The following is a 16,443-nucleotide window of genomic DNA, read 5'->3' on the forward strand; positions in this document are numbered from 1 at the left end:
TATAATGACTAGGGAGCCGGCCGCCTCTACGCCCGCCCAGGTCCTCGCGGCCCAGGACGCCGCTAAGCGGGCAGCGAAGAAGTCGCGCCGCACCGACGACAGTACGTTATTCATTGATGGCGCTGACGTAGTCCCGGTCTTTGAGGAGGTGCAGGAGATGTTGCGTATGTCTGGGCCGTTTGGCGCGTTCCTGTCTGAATGCGACGACGAGCCGGACGTCGAACTCGAGGCCAAGACGGTGGGCGAGGCTGTGCTCGAGTTGATCGAACACTACGGCCGCGAGATTGCCCCCGGTCCCGGTACGATGCGGTTCGAGCAGCAACAGAACAACGGACGTTGGCGGCTGTCGGACGACTGCACGCTGGAGGAGCTGCTCAAGAACCACCTCGACATCTCGGACAACGAGATGGTGCAGTTGCACGACCCGCATATGCACGTGCATGTGCGAGTGACAATGCGCAAGCCAGCGACCGTGCGGAAGCGTAAGGGCGGCAAGAAGTTCAGTGAGTACCATCCAGAAGTGGCTGATGGGAGGCGGCAACGACGAGCTGTGGTTCGACGGATACTATGCCGGACTCAAGAAGATGGGACCAGCCTGTGTGTCCATGAACGCGGAGACGCGTGCGGGCGACGTCGTAAGGAGCCTGTACGCCCATTATGGCGCGACCCTGCCCAGCAAGCCCCGCTTCACTTTCAAAGAGTACGAGCATGGGCCCGAGGATCCAAACCCCCTCATCATGCCTATGTGGGAGCAGCAGCAGCGGATAACGGAAGGCCTCGACTTGCCCCTTGGCGACCGTATGTTCCGCGCCCTCACTGTGATTGTTGGCCCCGAGCCGCTACAGGCGTGGAAGGACCCCAACGCCGAGGACTAGCCGTTTGAGCGGCGAGGAGGCGATATACCCGCTATTGTATCTTGATATCTGACGTGGAACCTATATTGAGCTCTGCCGGTGCACAGTCGCGTACGTCTTGCCCCAAATCTCCTTTCTGAAACGGAACCGCGTTTGAGAGCGGCTTTAGGTGTTTCAGGGGCTTCAGTTCAACGACCTCCACCGACGCGCCTGACATTAGACGCTATGTAATTCAGGCACGGTGCCAATCAATCACAACGCGTCTCAGCCGTTCTCTCGCGATCACAATATCCACCATGCCCACGACAACTGTATCGAAGTTTGTCTCTGTGCAGGATACGGCGAAGAAGGCGGGAATACGGACCCGCACGACTCCGCCTCCAGCCTCGAACATGCTGAGCGCGCCCACCAGCTCCCCGTCTCCTCTTCCAGCCCACCACAAGTCCCCCACAAGCCCTGGCTCAGGCGGAAGCCGCAGTCATGCACTGTGTAGACAGAACACAGCTGACAGAAGGCCTAATCTATGAGGAAATGGAGGAAGACTTCTTGTCCCGCGGCAGGTCCATGTGTCTAGGGATCTGGAATAAGAGGACGATATGACTATCAATGTTCCCCGCCTCGCCTCCGATTCCATGCTCTCTTTCCTTGGTTCGGACGGGAAGAAGATAGGCAAGGCGAAGGGAAGCCAGCGCCACCTCTGCAGGGCAGTGTGGATTTGGAACCAGGTGATCTCGACTGGACTCTGCGGCATCATTGAGAGGCAGGAAGGGGACGGTCGAAAGTGCGAGACGTCCGGCCACCCAAAAATGTCACGCCATGTTGGCGCGCTCCTCTCTGACGGAGAATTGAACTCCGGTCTCCCGCGGTCATGTTAGATGACAAGCGAGCATACTAGCCACTATACGATCAGAGACGCTATTGATTTTCATTGTTTGGAGGTTGAATACGTCCCAGACTGTTCCAGACTCCGGGTGGCTGAACTGCACTGCACTTTTCTCAAGACTTTGTGAGTCACGTGACATGCCGCACATCATGCATCTCCCAAGCGATCCGAGGTACCGTGCTTCTGCATCGATACTTCTCCTGCACGCTTGCAAGGCCACCCCCGGCTTCTGCTGGGGCACGCAGTTGTGAGCTGCGCAGTCCACTGCGGTTCCTCACAGTCCAAACATGGTGGCGGAGGTGGGACGTCTCTTAGCTGCCCCACTGGCCATTAAGCCCAGACGACTACTTCAGCTTCTGCGGGTAGATTCCTTAGGAAATCGCTCAACGGACTGCAGTTTCCTTCAGCCAACAAGGGCACTTTAGCCAGACTCCTTGACTCAGTTGGTAGAGTGTAGCCAGACTCCTTGACTCAGTTGGTAGAGTGTAGCCAGACTCCTTAACTCAGTTGGTAGAGTGTGAGATTCCAACTGGAATACCCAGAATCCTCACGGTCGTGTGTTCAAGTCGCACAGGGGTCGTAAGCATTGTCTGAGCAGCGCTGAAGCGCTCATCCGGTCACCCTTTTTCGAGCGGAGGCCTGCGCGGCCCCGCAACGAGCGCCAGGGGGCAGACGTGTTGCGGCGGGGAGGTCGGTCCGAGTTACGTAGAGATCGAGGAGGGCATCCACTGGGTCTTCTTTGACGGAAACACCAAGTATGGCCTCAAGGTCAAGGTAAAGCGGCCCACGCACGCGAGCCGGGGTAGCCCCTCTGCCCTGTGCCACCCACGAAGAGCAACCCTGGATCAGGCAGTTTCAGAGCGGAAACGACCCCAGTTTGAGAGTGGCACACTGATTCTGGCAGCAGGGCTTAAGGAGGATCATGAGGAGCTGTGGATTGAGGTGGAGAGACGTGTAAGTTCTGTGGCCTCAATCGAATCGGCGCAACGCACAACATCGCCTCGCTGGGTGATACACTCGACAGCGATGTACCGCCTCGGAGACAAGTACGGGTTCAAGACCCTGTCCGTCAAACATGAACATGCATGGTCAGTGGACGCGTCTATAGTGTACAACGGCACCAACGCTCCAGGAGGCATTGGATTACCACAGGAAACGGTGGCCTAAGCCATGCGTGGAGGGTGTACAGTATGAACAGGCAAGTGACGAAAGCTCCATAAATACCCATGTAACGTTTGTATGGCTGACATGCAGCATCATTCCTTCCCCCGCTTCATGCTGACCTTGACCATCTTACCTGCGTCCATAATCTGGCGCATCGTGGGATCAGGCAGTGTCATCCCCGCACGCGTCTCGCACAGGATCGCGCTCTTCCCCGACCCGACCTTGTACCCCATGATGAACGCAAAGATGCGGAGCACGCCCTCGGCCGTGTCGGTCCATGGCACGATCAGCTCGCGGTTCGTGTGCGACCATGTCACGCGGCACTTGTCACGAGCGTCCGAGAGGTACAGTTCTCCCGTAATGGCATCGAGTCCTGGCGTCAGTGGACCATGCGGGGAAGACGTACCTTTGGTTGCAATCTTGGACTTGTCGACCTTCTCCGGCGCTTTGGTAGCCTTCGGCGCGGGGGCCTTAGTGGCAGCGGTCTTGGCTGGAGACTTGGCTTTCGATGCCGGAGCCTTAGGTTCGGGTTCTTTTCCCTTCGCCGGGGGCTTGTACTTGTTCGATTTCATGACGACGCGCACGCGCCCGCCCGTGTTGATAACGTCGTATACGGACGGCTCATCGTATGCGTCTCCGTCAGCGTTCTCGAACCAGAACGGGTTTCCCCGTCCTGTAAGGGTGGTGTTGGTCATGCGGGCGAAGATGCGCTACAGCCAGTTTCCCAGGGGTCCCTAAGAAGAGAGGAGGAAGGCGACTCACCATAACCCCAGCAATCGTGTCGTCACCGCGTACATTCAGCGTCTCGGGCACCCAAGACCACATGGCCTCGTACTGCCCACCGCTCTGGAAAACGGTGAGGTATCCCTCCACCGTTGAGCCGTCCATGTTTGTGACCTTGGTGGCGGACAGTGTGGCCCATGACGGGCACTTGGGAGTGGGCTTGCGGGTATCTGTTGTCAAAATAGGAAAATGGGGACATACATTCCGTCTTGAAGTTGTAGGGGTGAAAGCGGTCCATGTTGTTGTTGTTGTGAGAGTTGTTTGAGAGACAAAGAGTCATGACAAGGAGCCAAAGAGAAGGCTGACTGTGGTTGACTGGATCCAACGATCGGCGGGCATTCCTCAAATAGACCGATTCCTTGGATGCATGCTTCCAGCATGCTCCCCATACTCTAAGGAATACATTTTGAGGTAATCAAGAACACGCAAGTAATGGCAATTATACATGTTGAATAGGCAAACAGCAGAATGCTACTCTGACAAGGAGCCAGTTTCCGAATATGCTAGGGCAAAAGTTCGTGTACGACTTCCAAAACGTCAGAATGGATCACATTGGGCCTAGTTGAGCGCTGGACGACAAACAGTGCACATACAAGGGTGTAGTCGTGGTGGCCTTTTTCACGCAGCCGCGCACGTGCGAGGCTACCATTGCCCCTGTTGGGTCTCCGAGTCGGCCTCCTGCGGTGCCAGGTGAGTCGGAGTGGGGTGTGTACTCACGCCGAGGCATGACATCCAAGGTCGGAATGGCAATGATGCGCGTTCGCAAGATTCCAGGCGGCTGCCGGGCCTTGGACAGTGGCTGGACCGTAGTGGCTCCCTCGCGGTCAATATAACTTACAGCGTTGTAGATATTTGATGTCATCAGTTGCAAGGGAGGTTTGGTTTAAGAAGAGGCAAATGATGAAGGAGGACCGTGCCGCAGGTGGGCCGAGCTGATACCAGACCAGTCAACCACTGTCACCCTGATTCGGGCCCAACGCCCTCCGATCCGTGAACGAGCTTCACTTCTCATTCACACTAACCACCATACCCAGAACAAAGCAAGCAGCGCGCAAGAGTACCAGCAACTGTCCAAGACCCTATGGGAAACCAGTGCCCAGCATGGGTACCCCGATCGGTGCACTTCTGGTCCTCTGCCGAGGAGAAGTCCAAAGCAGAGACAAAGAAGAAGCACGCCCTTGCGTGAGCATGGACGACTTGATAGGTGTTGAGGATGGGTGGGTGCGCGTCGTGACCAAGACGACGTCGAAGAAGGGCAAGATCACCAAAGCGCACACGGCAACGAAAGCCGCCAAGGAGCCCAAGAAGGAGCCCAAGAAGGAGCCCAAGAGGAGCCCAAGGAGCCCAAGAAAGAGGCTACCGCGGTGTCGGGGTTTCCTTGTCACCATTGCGCTAGTTGGTTGGTGAGTCGAATTGGCCGAGAATTCACCGACCCCACGGCCCCGCCTGGCCGCCACCTTACCTCCACCCTGAGCTCGCTACCACCACCCCCTTCGGCGCCATCAAATACCCCGCCGCAAAACTTCACCATGGTTCCGTGATTTGCAAAACGAGGGCAGAAGCCAGCCTCGTGTGGGGCTCGAACCCACGACCGAATGATCAACCGGAATCCAAAGATCCGCATTAAGAGTCATTTAATCTACCGACTGATATAACGAGGCATATTGTTGACGAATTTTTGCTTTTTGGGGCCGTATAAAAGTCGACGGAAGTGGAGTAGGAGTAGTGGAAATGCGCCAAACTACGAGCGTCGGGCACGTCGTGGGTACCTGCACGACTCAGTGACCGACACGACCAGTGCGAGTGACGGCGACGAGCTTGCTGAAGGGGTGTATATGGCTGCTGGCAGCAGTCCAAATTGTGAAAGCAACCGTTTCACCTCATCTTGACATTCAGGACTTGGCATGCTGCTCCCAATATACACATTCCGCATTTGCACTTGCCTCACTCTCCCACTTCATCCATCATCTTACCACCTGATCACAAGCAAGACTCCGCAAGTCACAGGTGGACTTCCGCCTCAACTCTACGATGGCGAGAATAATCGGCTGTGGGTCGTCACTCGAGTGACTGTCAAGCCAACAGTGGGGAAGGTGATCCCAGCCGTTTGTGAGATTCTGATACCAAACCATGGTCCGAGTGAGAATCCAATAAAGGTAGCTAATGGCAGAGGAGTATGCAGTCTTGTTTCTCGCGTTCGACAACCAGTGTATGGCCTCATGAGGTGGGTACAAGCTCACCCTTCCTTGGTCACAGAAGCTCAGTACCGTGAACTGGGCGTTTGGAGCTCTCCCCATCCACGCGCTAAATGTGGCTCTGGGTTACCCTTTCACATACGTGACGTGGGAGGGCGCGTGGTATAAGGAAACGCCACTTGCGGGTGTCCATGAACACGAACACGGAGCACACTGCTACGAACGGGCTAGGAATGTCAATTGTGCCAATGAAGCTTGCGCTGCGAATCGCGCAGATGGACCAGAAGTAAGTATCCCGTCCCCACCAGCCACACACCCCTCATCTTCCGCCGGTTCCCCCCTCCTCCCCCATTCTTGCCTTGCACGTCTGCAAGGACAGTCGCGTTGTGGCATGAGCGCCACAAACACGAGGGACAGTGTCAACACCCAGCTAGACGCGATTCGTAAGCTCTCTTCGGACTCTACCTGTGCCAACCCCGCCTCCACTACTTGCATGGTCGCCATCAGCGAGTACTGGACGGAAGGCGGATTCCAGGCGAAGTGGGACCCTGTCCTAACGAAGCGTGCTAAGATGCTTGTACATGTAGATCAGAGGTGAATGCGGTGACAGTGAAAGGTAGAGCACATTTGCCACTCTTCTTTGGCATGGACAGGCCCCGACCCCCGCCTCCAACTTCCCCTTGTGTGCTGCGCCCGCCGCGCCCGCATCCACGTCACTCGTCGCATCCACCCACTCTTCTCTCTTCTCTTCAACCTTCATCCTCCTCACTCTTCACTCAAACTTCCCAGCCCCCCCCACCCCTCTCCTCACCTTCCCAGCTTCTCTGATAACGCAGTCATGTCGCCCAGCTCGGCGCTAACTCTCTCCTTCCCCCTCCCCCGACTGCACATGGTGCGAAGCACGCATGGTGATGAGATTCCTCGAGTACAGTATGAGGAGTACAATCGTCCCCAGCAGAGGTTCAAGTCCTCTATCCTTCTGCGTGAACAGCGCGCTGAGAGCGTGGTCGTCCGAATGAACAGAAGGGAAGTGGAGGAAGACTTGCCGGGCTGGGATTGGCTATTCCCTTTTCCGATGGAGATTGTCCGGCGCCTGGTGGTCGTCACGGATTTTACCAAGACCGCATTTAAGTATGGTGAGTTCTCAGTTGACCAGTGGCTAGTCATAGGCAAGACTGACCCTCAGTCGAGAAATACTCATCCGACATGCCTCCCAGCACCATGGAAGTGGTGTGAATCTACACGTCTTCCGAGTACCCAAGGCCATCAGAGCGGAACCTCGGCGCCGGGCGCTGGCCTCTTTTATGGTTACGTGACAAACTCCGTGACGCAAATCAATCTCACACTCGTCGACGCGTCCGATGACTTGGACAATTCCAGTGGCTACACCAACGTGCGCAAAACGAACTTCAGTGGCTGGCCAAGATCGGACGTATGCTGGCCTTCCGTAGCAACGCCGTCTCTATACTCAGCCTCCTTGCGCCCCGCACTGCACTCCATTCTCTCCTCTTTCCACAGACCTCCCCAAATTGCCTGGCCTGGGTGCTTTTGCCTCGATCTTCGCCACCCGTCCGAGGCGACCCGTCGATGATCGATCATGCTCGAGTTCGTCGCGAGGTTGGCCTGGGCGTGTGGTGAGAGGGTTAATGAAGCACGACTGAGCAACTGATCTATGAAGGAGGGAAAACTTTCCTTGGACAATTCGAGAATTCGACAAATATATACATAATGAACAAATCACTGACGTTTTGTGTTAAACCCAGTCAAGGTTGATTCCGTTTTCGAGGCGGGGTTGATGATGATGCGGGGTGTCGGGGGAAGAGTGTGGCAATCCCGGGGGCCAGGGGAACGTCTTGTAGTCGATGTGGTCTGTTGACCGCGTCTATATGCGTGACCCAGTATCGCAAAGGGTGTACTTAGCGTGGCGCTACTTCGGAAGCGCAGAATGCGACGTGGCTTTTATACTACCCGTCAGCCTCACTCAGACTCTGATCCAAGGGACTCACCCGCTGGTACTGTATCTCTTGGAACTTCCATTTGTGCGGTACAGTGACAAATTTGAAGCCTCTTCGCAAATACACGACTGTTATCTTCGTGTCCGGTTTTAATGGACTGTGGGACGCGCTAAGTCTATCTTCCTCTCGGGTCATGATTGTAGTAAAACCTCTTGAGAGAACGGGCAGGGATGATCGTGGTGGTGGGCTCTATTCTTTGGCGGAACATATTCTTGTGCACGAGTTGCGTTTCGCCTGATAGTAAGTGGAATGCGCAAGGCACTCTGTCGTTGATTACGGTGTGGGTGACGACGACGTTGTGTTTGAGGTCCGTTAAGGGGTTGTGGATGTCGAACCGCATGTACAGCGTCTGGGGGTTGGGGAGTGATGGCACAGAGACATGAGTACCCCCGGACACATTGCCTTGTCTTCAATGATCTGGTTGAGTCAGATCACTGGTCATCCGGACTGAGTAGGAGAAGGGCTTCTTCAAACACACGGGACCACGCAGCCGCCCAGAAAACCGAGTTCACACTCGCAACGGTCGGAAGATCGCTAGCGGGAATGTACCCAATTATGATTTCGAGGACTTCACTGGGGAACGGGCTCAGACGCGGGGGCTCAGGCAGCGAAATAGTTGAGAGCAGGTCTATCTCGGGAATGGAAGGCTCGGTAGTTGAGAGAGTGTCTATCTCGGGAATGGAAGACTCGGTAGTTGAGAGCATGTCTATCTCGGGAATGGAAAGCTCGGAATCAGGAGACGGGTTTAGAGGGAGTAGAGTTGGCGATGGAGGGAGGCGCTTGCCTGCCCATAGGAGGACTGCTTTGAGCTCGTTGCGGTGACGACGTAGCTTGGCGGCGGGAGATTCGGGATCGGGAGACGACTCGTCACGCTGACGCTTGAGGCTCATCTTGAGGTATTGGGATGTTCGCTGAGAGTTGAGAGTGGAACGAGAATCGGCTTGAGGAACAGTAGTAATTCTGCAAAGGACTGGAGTATTGGTCGAAGAGGCAGAGTGGGGATGAAGATTTCCACGTTTATACTCAGCTACTCAGTGTCTTACTTGCAAGTGCTTTTGATCCAGTATTTGTCAACAACACCGTCACGTGCGCTGAGTCGAATCGATTGATCTCGCACTAGATCAAGCCACCAACAACCGAAAACTGAATATAAAGCTGAATTACAAAAGTGCCGCATGCGGCTGCATGCATTCGGAAAAGACCGTCAACAAGAGCTTTGGATTTTTAGCTGTCAATCTCTTCCACATGGCCTGCTAGTCGACAGTCCCGGGACCGAACGCCGCTCAGCAAAACCAAAGGCTCACTCAGGACAAACTCTTGGGGTCAGAGCTTGAAAGCAGCAAGAAGGGGTACAGTGGAATATATCCAGTACTGGAGGGGACCTATATCTCAATATCTCAACGCTACATGCATCGGCTGAGAGTAGAGGTACTATTCAAAACATGTCGCAAGTTGGGATCAAGCGGCCCCGGTGCAGAGTCAACAGCCAGCCCTCCTTCACCAACGGAGGCACCGTCCCGCGCCCCTCCATGGCCGCTGCAAAACCCCTGTTCTCTCTCGAGTACCAAGTCTTATCGCCCTGAATCCAGTTCTCGCGCACAGTCGCTAGCGCAGGGCACAAGTCGGGGTGGAGTTGATCCGCCAACTTGACCAGTGCACCACCTCGAACCGCGACTGGCCAGGGACAGTGCAAACTTGAACACAACCACGAGGGTGTTGTGTGGATGTGTGGTGGTAGAGCCTTGACAGTCCGGTGCGGGGTGAGAAAACGAAAGTTATCTGGCTCCAGCCTCGGTTTAGCCACGGATGGAGGTATCGACCTTTTCCAAGTGGTGAAGCATTCTCTGGGGGCAAGTCGTCCATGAGGCAATAGTTTTCGTCTGTACCGAGCGTCACTTTGCTGATGGGCAATGTGGATGTGGCGACCTCGACTCTTTGAATGTGAGGTCGTGGCATCCAGCGTGAGGAGTAGTGAGTAGGAAGGCTGGCCGACACGTGGCTGTATTTCCCACCTGGACCGAGTCCCTCCTCGGTGTACAATGTATCTGCCTACGTCGGACGCACGAGCTGGTGAGTGCCCAACGGACGATGGGGACCGGTGCACGACCGTGGAAGCAGAGCACGGCGGCAGGGTTGGTGTATGGTCAGTCATCACGGTTAGTTACTGTACCGACTGGACTGGGGGTCGAGTGGCTAGTCAAACTGTGATTGGATGAAGAGTGTTGTCAAGCCATGTGACTGTTGATATGTAAATAGAAAGTACAACGACTTGGTGAGAGCTGGTCAACTGTACCTACTGTAATGTACCTGGCTGAGAATCGGCTACAGGCCAGAGGCCACTATGACGCTTTCTATTCTGGATCAGAATCCGCCAGCCAGCCCAGCCAGCCCAGTCAGCCCACCCAACAAGGAAGAGCAGACACATACGTCTTCGACCATCTTTGACCATCCCGGTCACAGCATCCGCTGCACTTGCCATCATCATCTTTTACTACTTGAACCTTCATCTTCATCTCCTTCATATCTTCCACATCCGTCTGTATACAGCCCAGAGCCTCACTCCACAACCCATCCCCCATCCCAACCCATCACCGCATCAGGCCGGCTCGCCACCCATATCGGCGACCGCCGCCTTCCCCTCTTCCCCTCCTGCATTTGCACAGCATGCCCCACCCCATCCCCATCATCATTGGCACAACCATAGCCGTCGCCGCCACTGGCTATGCCCTCAAGAAGGTACCCCTCCTCCTCGCCGAGCTGACACCAGTTTGTATATGACCCCCACCTCGCCCCCGTGATTGAGGCCTTCATCGAGCAGCAGCGCGAGGTACGCCGCCGTCGTCGTCTCGTTCCTGTTTCCGTCGACCAAGGCCGTAACGAGGGCAGAGTGGAGGGTCGCACAACTGCCGTAGCACGTGTCCGGCAGCGTGCGGGCGATCAGTACGAGCTCGACGAGAGCATGGCGCATGTCGGCGCGCCAGCGTCATACAATCCGCGCCGACGTAAGCCTGTTCCACAGCTAGAGTCACCCAGGGTTGGTCCGGTTGGTCCCGCAGACGAGGCGGTGTCACTCATCGCGATCGATAACCATATCGAAAAGGACCTGCCCCCTCTGCCCCAGCCCCTCCCCGTTCCGCACATGGAGAATCCGTTCGCAGACTCTGCGTCCCCAGCCCGCTCGCTCTCGCCCACCGTCTCGCCCATGCCGAGCTCGGCGACATCCGCTGCCTCGACGACGCTGAGCCGAACGACCCTCATCGAGGCGCCGTCCAGCCCCAGCATGTCTGGACTGGAAGACATCGACGTCGTCAGCGTCTCGGGCGCCAGCTACATCGACGCAGAGGAGAGCTACACGCCCCGCTCTCTCTCGCCGTACCCAAGCTCACGCGCGTCCCCAGCTCCAGAGAGTGTACTCACCTTCCCCTCTCCTTCGCCGGTTACGTCGATGCTTGGCTCCAACCTCACGTTCCCCGCGCCTGACACAACCACGTCCGCCCCGTTATCCAGCCACACGTCGCCCCGCGCCTCCACTCCCACATCCGGCCGCGTATCGCCCCGCGACGACGTCCTCTCCGTCTCCTCCTGGACCGAGGACGAGTGGCGCTCCGAGACCGAGGCAGAGTCGGAGTGGGACGCCGTATCCGACGCACCTAGCCGCTAGAGTTGTAGTACATACCCCCGTTACAGTTGTACACTGTTGATTGCCATCTATGCCACCGCCCCCTCATACTCGAGCAGGTACTGGTAGTAGTCAAAGCCCTCGGGTGGGCCGACCTCGCGCGTGCTAAACTTCCACCCCTCGCGGTTTTCAAAGTAGCGCTGGGGTCAGCGCCGCGTTCCACTCAACTCGGCCTAAATTTTCGACGACAACGACGACGAGTCTCTGTCCCTGGCCCCTCCCTACTCCCTCCTCCCTCCTTGACTCACCCTCCGGAACGGTCCCGCGAACCACGTCCAGTAGATAAACTTGGACCCGGGACGCTTGCGCAACACCCTCAGTCCCTCGTCGACCTCCTTGGTTGCCATGATCACGTCCCTCTCCGGCGGGTTCTGGGGTCAGCTGGCCCAACTGAGACTCACCCATGGGTCGCCCTTGGTCGTGAGCATTGCGCTGGGGTTAGCCTCCTAGGGTGGTGGAAGAGGACGATTCAAAACTCACTCCATCGTCGCCTTGTCAATGACCACATCAAACTCCTCTCCAAACTTGAGGTCGGTAACATCCATCTCGAGCCACGTCATGAGCGGTCGAAGCTCGGCATGCCGCTCCTTCATCTGCTGGATCACGACGGCCGAATAATCAATATTCACAATCTGGGTATACCCAGCGTCGTACAGCACCTCGGACAGCAGCGAATTCCCGCATCCCAGCATGAGAATGCGCAAGTCCGTTTTCTGGTCGGTGAGATTGCGAACGAGGTCAAGCAGGTAATTGGGCTTGAGGATCCAGTCAAAGTGGTACCCCTCCGGCTCGGCCGCGTACCGCTTCTCCCTTTCATCAGCTCCTTCCATTGTACGACTGACTCACCAGTACTCCCTCGTACCGTACCCTTCGTTGGAGTCTGGCAAGTTGTCGGTGCTCATGGATGGTAAAGTGTTGAATACCAAAACCAAAGGCCAAACCAACTTTTTCTGGAGCCCCGAGTTCTAGTCCGGCCAGTCTCCTTCCGAGCTTGTCAACTTGGAACTTGAGTCTTGAATCAACTTGGAACATTCCGTCATCCTCACTTCCTCACCTACAAAATGGACGCAAACGCTCAAGGCGGTCCGCCGACGGCCGAGATCGCCGAGGTCGACATCGAGTTACCGGCGCCGCCTGCACCGCCTGCACCGCCTGGCCCGACACAGGTTGTCGAGCCGAGCGCGCCAGCACAGCCCGAACAGGAGCTCCCACCCTCCGCTGCTGCGCTGTTTGCGTCAGCGCGCGGCGACCGGTTGAAGCAGGCTGCGGAGCGGCGTATCCCCGAGCACCGCGAGCAGCCGGCGCCTCCTGAAGCGCCAGCGGCCGCTGCTGAGGCCGCTCCCGAGGCCACTCCTTCCGATCCTACCGCCGACATTCCCGCTCCCTCCGCACCCGTCTCTCAAGCCCCCTCCGATACCCCCGAGGAGAAAGTGAAGAAGACGAAGAAGAAGGCCAAGAAGACCAAGGCGAATAAGGCCGAGACCGAGGACAAGCCCGTCCCCGAGGCTGTCCCGGTCGAGGAGCCCTCTCCCCCTCCTCCCCCTCCCAAACCGACCCTCTCGCCCGAGGACGCGGCCCGCGTCGAAGCCCAACTGAAGCGCGACCTGGCGGCCACGCCGGCGCAGCTGAACCCTCCCCTCGCCGCGTCAATCTTCCGGAGCGCGAGTGAGCCGGGTTCTGACCGCCCGGTAGCTGAGCAGGACCACGAGAAAGTCTCGGCATGGCAAGAGGATGAGTTCCAGCGCCGCCTGAGGGGCGAGTACGAGTCGGCTCCGCAGTCTGTCGGCGAGATCGTGTGGGGGAACATGGAACGTCCCATGCGCGTGACCTCCATCCGCCTTTCCCCTCCTCCCCCGACAACCAGGCGCGACTTTATCGACGCCATGCTCAGGCCGTTCTTACAGCCCACCTGGCCGGCGTGGCTGTACGGTGTCCCACCGAAGGGGGAGACGCTGCATGAAGTTCTCCTGAGCACCAAGTATATGCTCGCGCATATTGATCAGCTTGGCGTGTTCGATGCCGCGCACACGGGCGTACGCCTCGAGCCTTCACCCTCTGGCAATCCTGACGAGATCGAGCTCGTCCTGTCTCTCCGGGAACGGGGCCGGCTCTTCCTCAAGGCCGGCACCGAGTTTGGCGGTAATGAGGGCGGCGGAAACGTCACTGCGCGTATACGTAACGCGCTTGGCGGTGGTGAGGCACTCGAACTCAACGCCAGTCTCGGGACAAAGACCCGTTCAGCGTTCCAGGCCTCCCTTGGGGTTCCGGTTCTCGCATCGCCATACCTCAATTTCCAGGTGTCGGCGTTCAGCCTTGACCGGGACAACACGGCGTTTGCGAGCCACCGCGAACTGGCCCAGGGCGGGAGACTCAAGCTCGCCGCACTGACGCCATGGGGTAACCATGATTTGGTGTACGAATATGTCTCGCGTGAGATTGGGCATCTTCAGCCCAAGGCTAGCGTTTCGTGAGTCCCTCATGCCTCATGCTAGGAAGCTGACCCAAGAATCCGAGAGCAAGCTGTTCCCTCGACCAAGGCGTCAATCTCACACTCGTGGACAAGCGATACCCGCGACGACCCGTGGTGTGCCACAGCCGGGCGCCTGCTCAAGGCCACGCATGTGAGATCCACTCATTTATGTGCTAATGGTAGGAATATGCCGGCTTACCCGGCAGCTCGGAGTTTGCTCACTTCCTCAAGAGCACGACACAGAGCCAGACCTCGCGTCCTATCTTCCCTGGTTCCAATGTCGTGAGTCGCATAAAAGCAAGGGCTGACCCAGTTCGTCTCCGTGTCGTCGTTCACGTCGCTTCTCTACCCCCTCTGGAAGGGCGAGGGTAAGAGTTACCTCCCCGACCGGACGTTCTTGGGCGGTCCGAACTCGGTGCGCGGATTCAAGGTCGGCGGACTAGGGATGAGCGATAAGACGGACTCGCTGGGCGGAGACCTGGCATACGCGCTGGGCGTGAGCATGATCGGGCCTATTCCGAACAAGGAACACTGGCCGCTCAAGTTGCACACGTTCATGAACGTTGGCAAGGTGCTGCGGTATGACCAGAGTGAGTGCGGGTGCGCGAGTTGCAGGCGAGGATGCGCTGCAAGCAGTGTAGTGAGAGTTACTTGCTTGTGCTAACCTCAGCGCGCAACTTTGCCGAGAACATGGCCAAGCTCTACACTTGCCCGTCGCTGTCTGTCGGCGTGGGTCTGTTCTACCGGTATGTCTTGTTCTGGCTGCAGCTGATCCAGATTCGACCCGCTCCGTATCGAGCTCAACTTTTCGATGCCGCTCATCGCGCGCAAGGGCGAACGCCTAGCGCGGGGCTTCAGTGTCGGCATGGGCATCGAGTTTTTGTAGACTCGTCACAGACACCTCACTGGTACACCTCATGCACTTCTTTCAATAGCTCTTCTGATCTTCTGGCCAACTGGCTGCCATTATAGCAAGCAGAACAACCTCGCGATCATGCATGTTTCCCCATCTTTCTCAATGTCGCTGGAGAGGACGAGTTGCCACCCAATTGCTCCCGCCGGATGCTGATGGGCCCCACACGCGTCACTCAACGCCCACTCTTCCTTCTTCCCTTTACACACTCTTCCTAACACTTTACACTCGACTTGACAATGGAATACGACCGCGCCCGTCGCCTCGCGGCCATCCAGGCCCGTCTGGCCCCTCCTCCTGACGCTGCTCCAGTTGACTCGGTATCATCTGGCACGAACGCGTCTCTCATCCCCGCACCGCGCCATCTGCCTAAGGCTTGGACTCGGCCCAGTGAGCGCGAGGAACGGGAGATGAAACGCGAGTTGGCGCGGGTGCTGCAGCGTACGATCGTTCGCGATAGCGGGTATCGGCAGGCTGCGACTTGTGTTGAGGTGAGTGGCGCGCGGAGATTAGGCAGGAGAGGGGGAGTTGTCCGCGCTCGTTAACCCAAGACCCTCGTCAAGATCGCGAGCAACATCCAGTCGTCGCCTGATCCCAAGTTCCGTTCCCTCAAAAGCGACAACGCCGCGCTCAAGCACAAGGTCCTCGCCATCCCTGGCGGGCGCGAGTACCTCGTCATGGTGCGCCCTTGCCTCCCTTTGCCTCCCACAACCAAGTGCTGATGTCAGATGGGGTTCCGCGTATACACGGCAAACTTTGTCCAGAGCTTTGTGCTCGACCAGTCGGACCGGCGGATGTATGAGCTTGGGATCGCGACGGACGTGTTGCGTGAGGCTGTGAGTGGTTCTCCGCCTTGTCTCCTCGTCGTTTCCCACCAACTAAACCGACCCCCGCCCCCATGCCTTACCTGATGCCAGCTCCCCGACCTCCAATCCCGCGTAACAGGCAGCAACCTCTCCAAAACCAGCCACAAAGCCGAAGAAGCCGCGCGCATCGCCGCCGCCAAGCGCCAAATCGAAGATGACCGCAACGTGGTCCGTGAGCGGGTCGAACGTGAGCGCGTTGTGCGGGACGTGCGTGCCGAGGCCGAAGCAAAGGCCGAACACGAGCGCAAGGTTCAGGAGGAACGGGAGGAGGCCGAGGAGCGGGCCAAGGCTGCCAGACGCGAGGCTCGGGGTGCTGGTGCGCGGGCGACGCATCCCCACACTGCGCCTAATATGACCTTCGCTGCTGCCCATGGGGAAGATGAAGAGTTCCAGCACGAGTACCCGTCTTCGGATGGGGAGGACTCGGACGAGGGATACTGGAACCAGCGTCGGTGGGGACAGGGGAACAAGTTGGGCAAGTAGCTGGCGAGCTGGGCTGGCACGTAGAGTTGTACAGGTTGATGAACACTGAGGAGCACCAGAGGTAGTGATGTGGGTTAGACGAAGACACGACGGAGCAGTGCTGTCCGCAGGACGCTGTTTGCACCACATGCCTCTGAT

The 16,443-nt window shown here is 57.5% G+C and overlaps 7 protein-coding genes across 7 annotated transcripts; 4 read left to right on the top strand and 3 right to left on the bottom strand.

Moving 5' to 3' along the window:
• Positions 1 to 4: 4 nt before the first annotated feature.
• On the top strand, positions 5 to 875 carry CcaverHIS019_0607470 (uncharacterized protein; the record flags this gene model as incomplete). Its single annotated transcript, XM_060603240.1, has 3 exons — positions 5 to 101; positions 132 to 503; positions 535 to 875. 3 exons carry the CDS (start codon positions 5 to 7, stop codon positions 873 to 875), a joined length of 810 nt encoding a protein of 269 aa, XP_060459553.1.
• Positions 876 to 2,993: 2,118 nt separating this feature from the next.
• CcaverHIS019_0607480 (uncharacterized protein) lies at positions 2,994 to 3,922 on the bottom strand (the record flags this gene model as incomplete). The annotated part of the gene is made up of 4 exons (XM_060603241.1): positions 2,994 to 3,274; positions 3,308 to 3,611; positions 3,664 to 3,854; positions 3,886 to 3,922. 4 exons carry the CDS (start codon positions 3,920 to 3,922, stop codon positions 2,994 to 2,996), a joined length of 813 nt encoding a protein of 270 aa, XP_060459554.1.
• A 4,403-nt stretch (positions 3,923 to 8,325) lies between these two features.
• Positions 8,326 to 8,784, bottom strand: CcaverHIS019_0607490 (uncharacterized protein; the record flags this gene model as incomplete). The annotated part of the gene is made up of 1 exon (XM_060603242.1): positions 8,326 to 8,784. The coding sequence occupies one exon, from the start codon at positions 8,782 to 8,784 to the stop codon at positions 8,326 to 8,328; it is 459 nt and encodes a 152-aa protein (XP_060459555.1).
• Positions 8,785 to 10,558: 1,774 nt separating this feature from the next.
• CcaverHIS019_0607500 (uncharacterized protein) lies at positions 10,559 to 11,555 on the top strand (the record flags this gene model as incomplete). Its single annotated transcript, XM_060603243.1, has 2 exons — positions 10,559 to 10,630; positions 10,662 to 11,555. 2 exons carry the CDS (start codon positions 10,559 to 10,561, stop codon positions 11,553 to 11,555), a joined length of 966 nt encoding a protein of 321 aa, XP_060459556.1.
• Positions 11,556 to 11,602: 47 nt separating this feature from the next.
• On the bottom strand, positions 11,603 to 12,475 carry CcaverHIS019_0607510 (uncharacterized protein; the record flags this gene model as incomplete). Its single annotated transcript, XM_060603244.1, has 5 exons — positions 11,603 to 11,713; positions 11,822 to 11,944; positions 11,975 to 12,005; positions 12,054 to 12,383; positions 12,441 to 12,475. The coding sequence occupies 5 exons, from the start codon at positions 12,473 to 12,475 to the stop codon at positions 11,603 to 11,605; spliced, it is 630 nt and encodes a 209-aa protein (XP_060459557.1).
• Positions 12,476 to 12,634: 159 nt separating this feature from the next.
• Positions 12,635 to 14,929, top strand: CcaverHIS019_0607520 (uncharacterized protein; the record flags this gene model as incomplete). The annotated part of the gene is made up of 6 exons (XM_060603246.1): positions 12,635 to 14,040; positions 14,080 to 14,194; positions 14,227 to 14,325; positions 14,357 to 14,633; positions 14,714 to 14,789; positions 14,821 to 14,929. The coding sequence occupies 6 exons, from the start codon at positions 12,635 to 12,637 to the stop codon at positions 14,927 to 14,929; spliced, it is 2,082 nt and encodes a 693-aa protein (XP_060459558.1).
• A 266-nt stretch (positions 14,930 to 15,195) lies between these two features.
• On the top strand, positions 15,196 to 16,305 carry CcaverHIS019_0607530 (uncharacterized protein; the record flags this gene model as incomplete). The annotated part of the gene is made up of 4 exons (XM_060603247.1): positions 15,196 to 15,447; positions 15,508 to 15,636; positions 15,685 to 15,792; positions 15,874 to 16,305. 4 exons carry the CDS (start codon positions 15,196 to 15,198, stop codon positions 16,303 to 16,305), a joined length of 921 nt encoding a protein of 306 aa, XP_060459559.1.
• Between the last annotated feature and the right edge of the window lie 138 nt (positions 16,306 to 16,443).

The sequence above is a fragment of the Cutaneotrichosporon cavernicola genome (assembly GCF_030864355.1).
Source record: "Cutaneotrichosporon cavernicola HIS019 DNA, chromosome: 6".
NCBI lineage: Eukaryota > Fungi > Basidiomycota > Tremellomycetes > Trichosporonales > Trichosporonaceae > Cutaneotrichosporon > Cutaneotrichosporon cavernicola.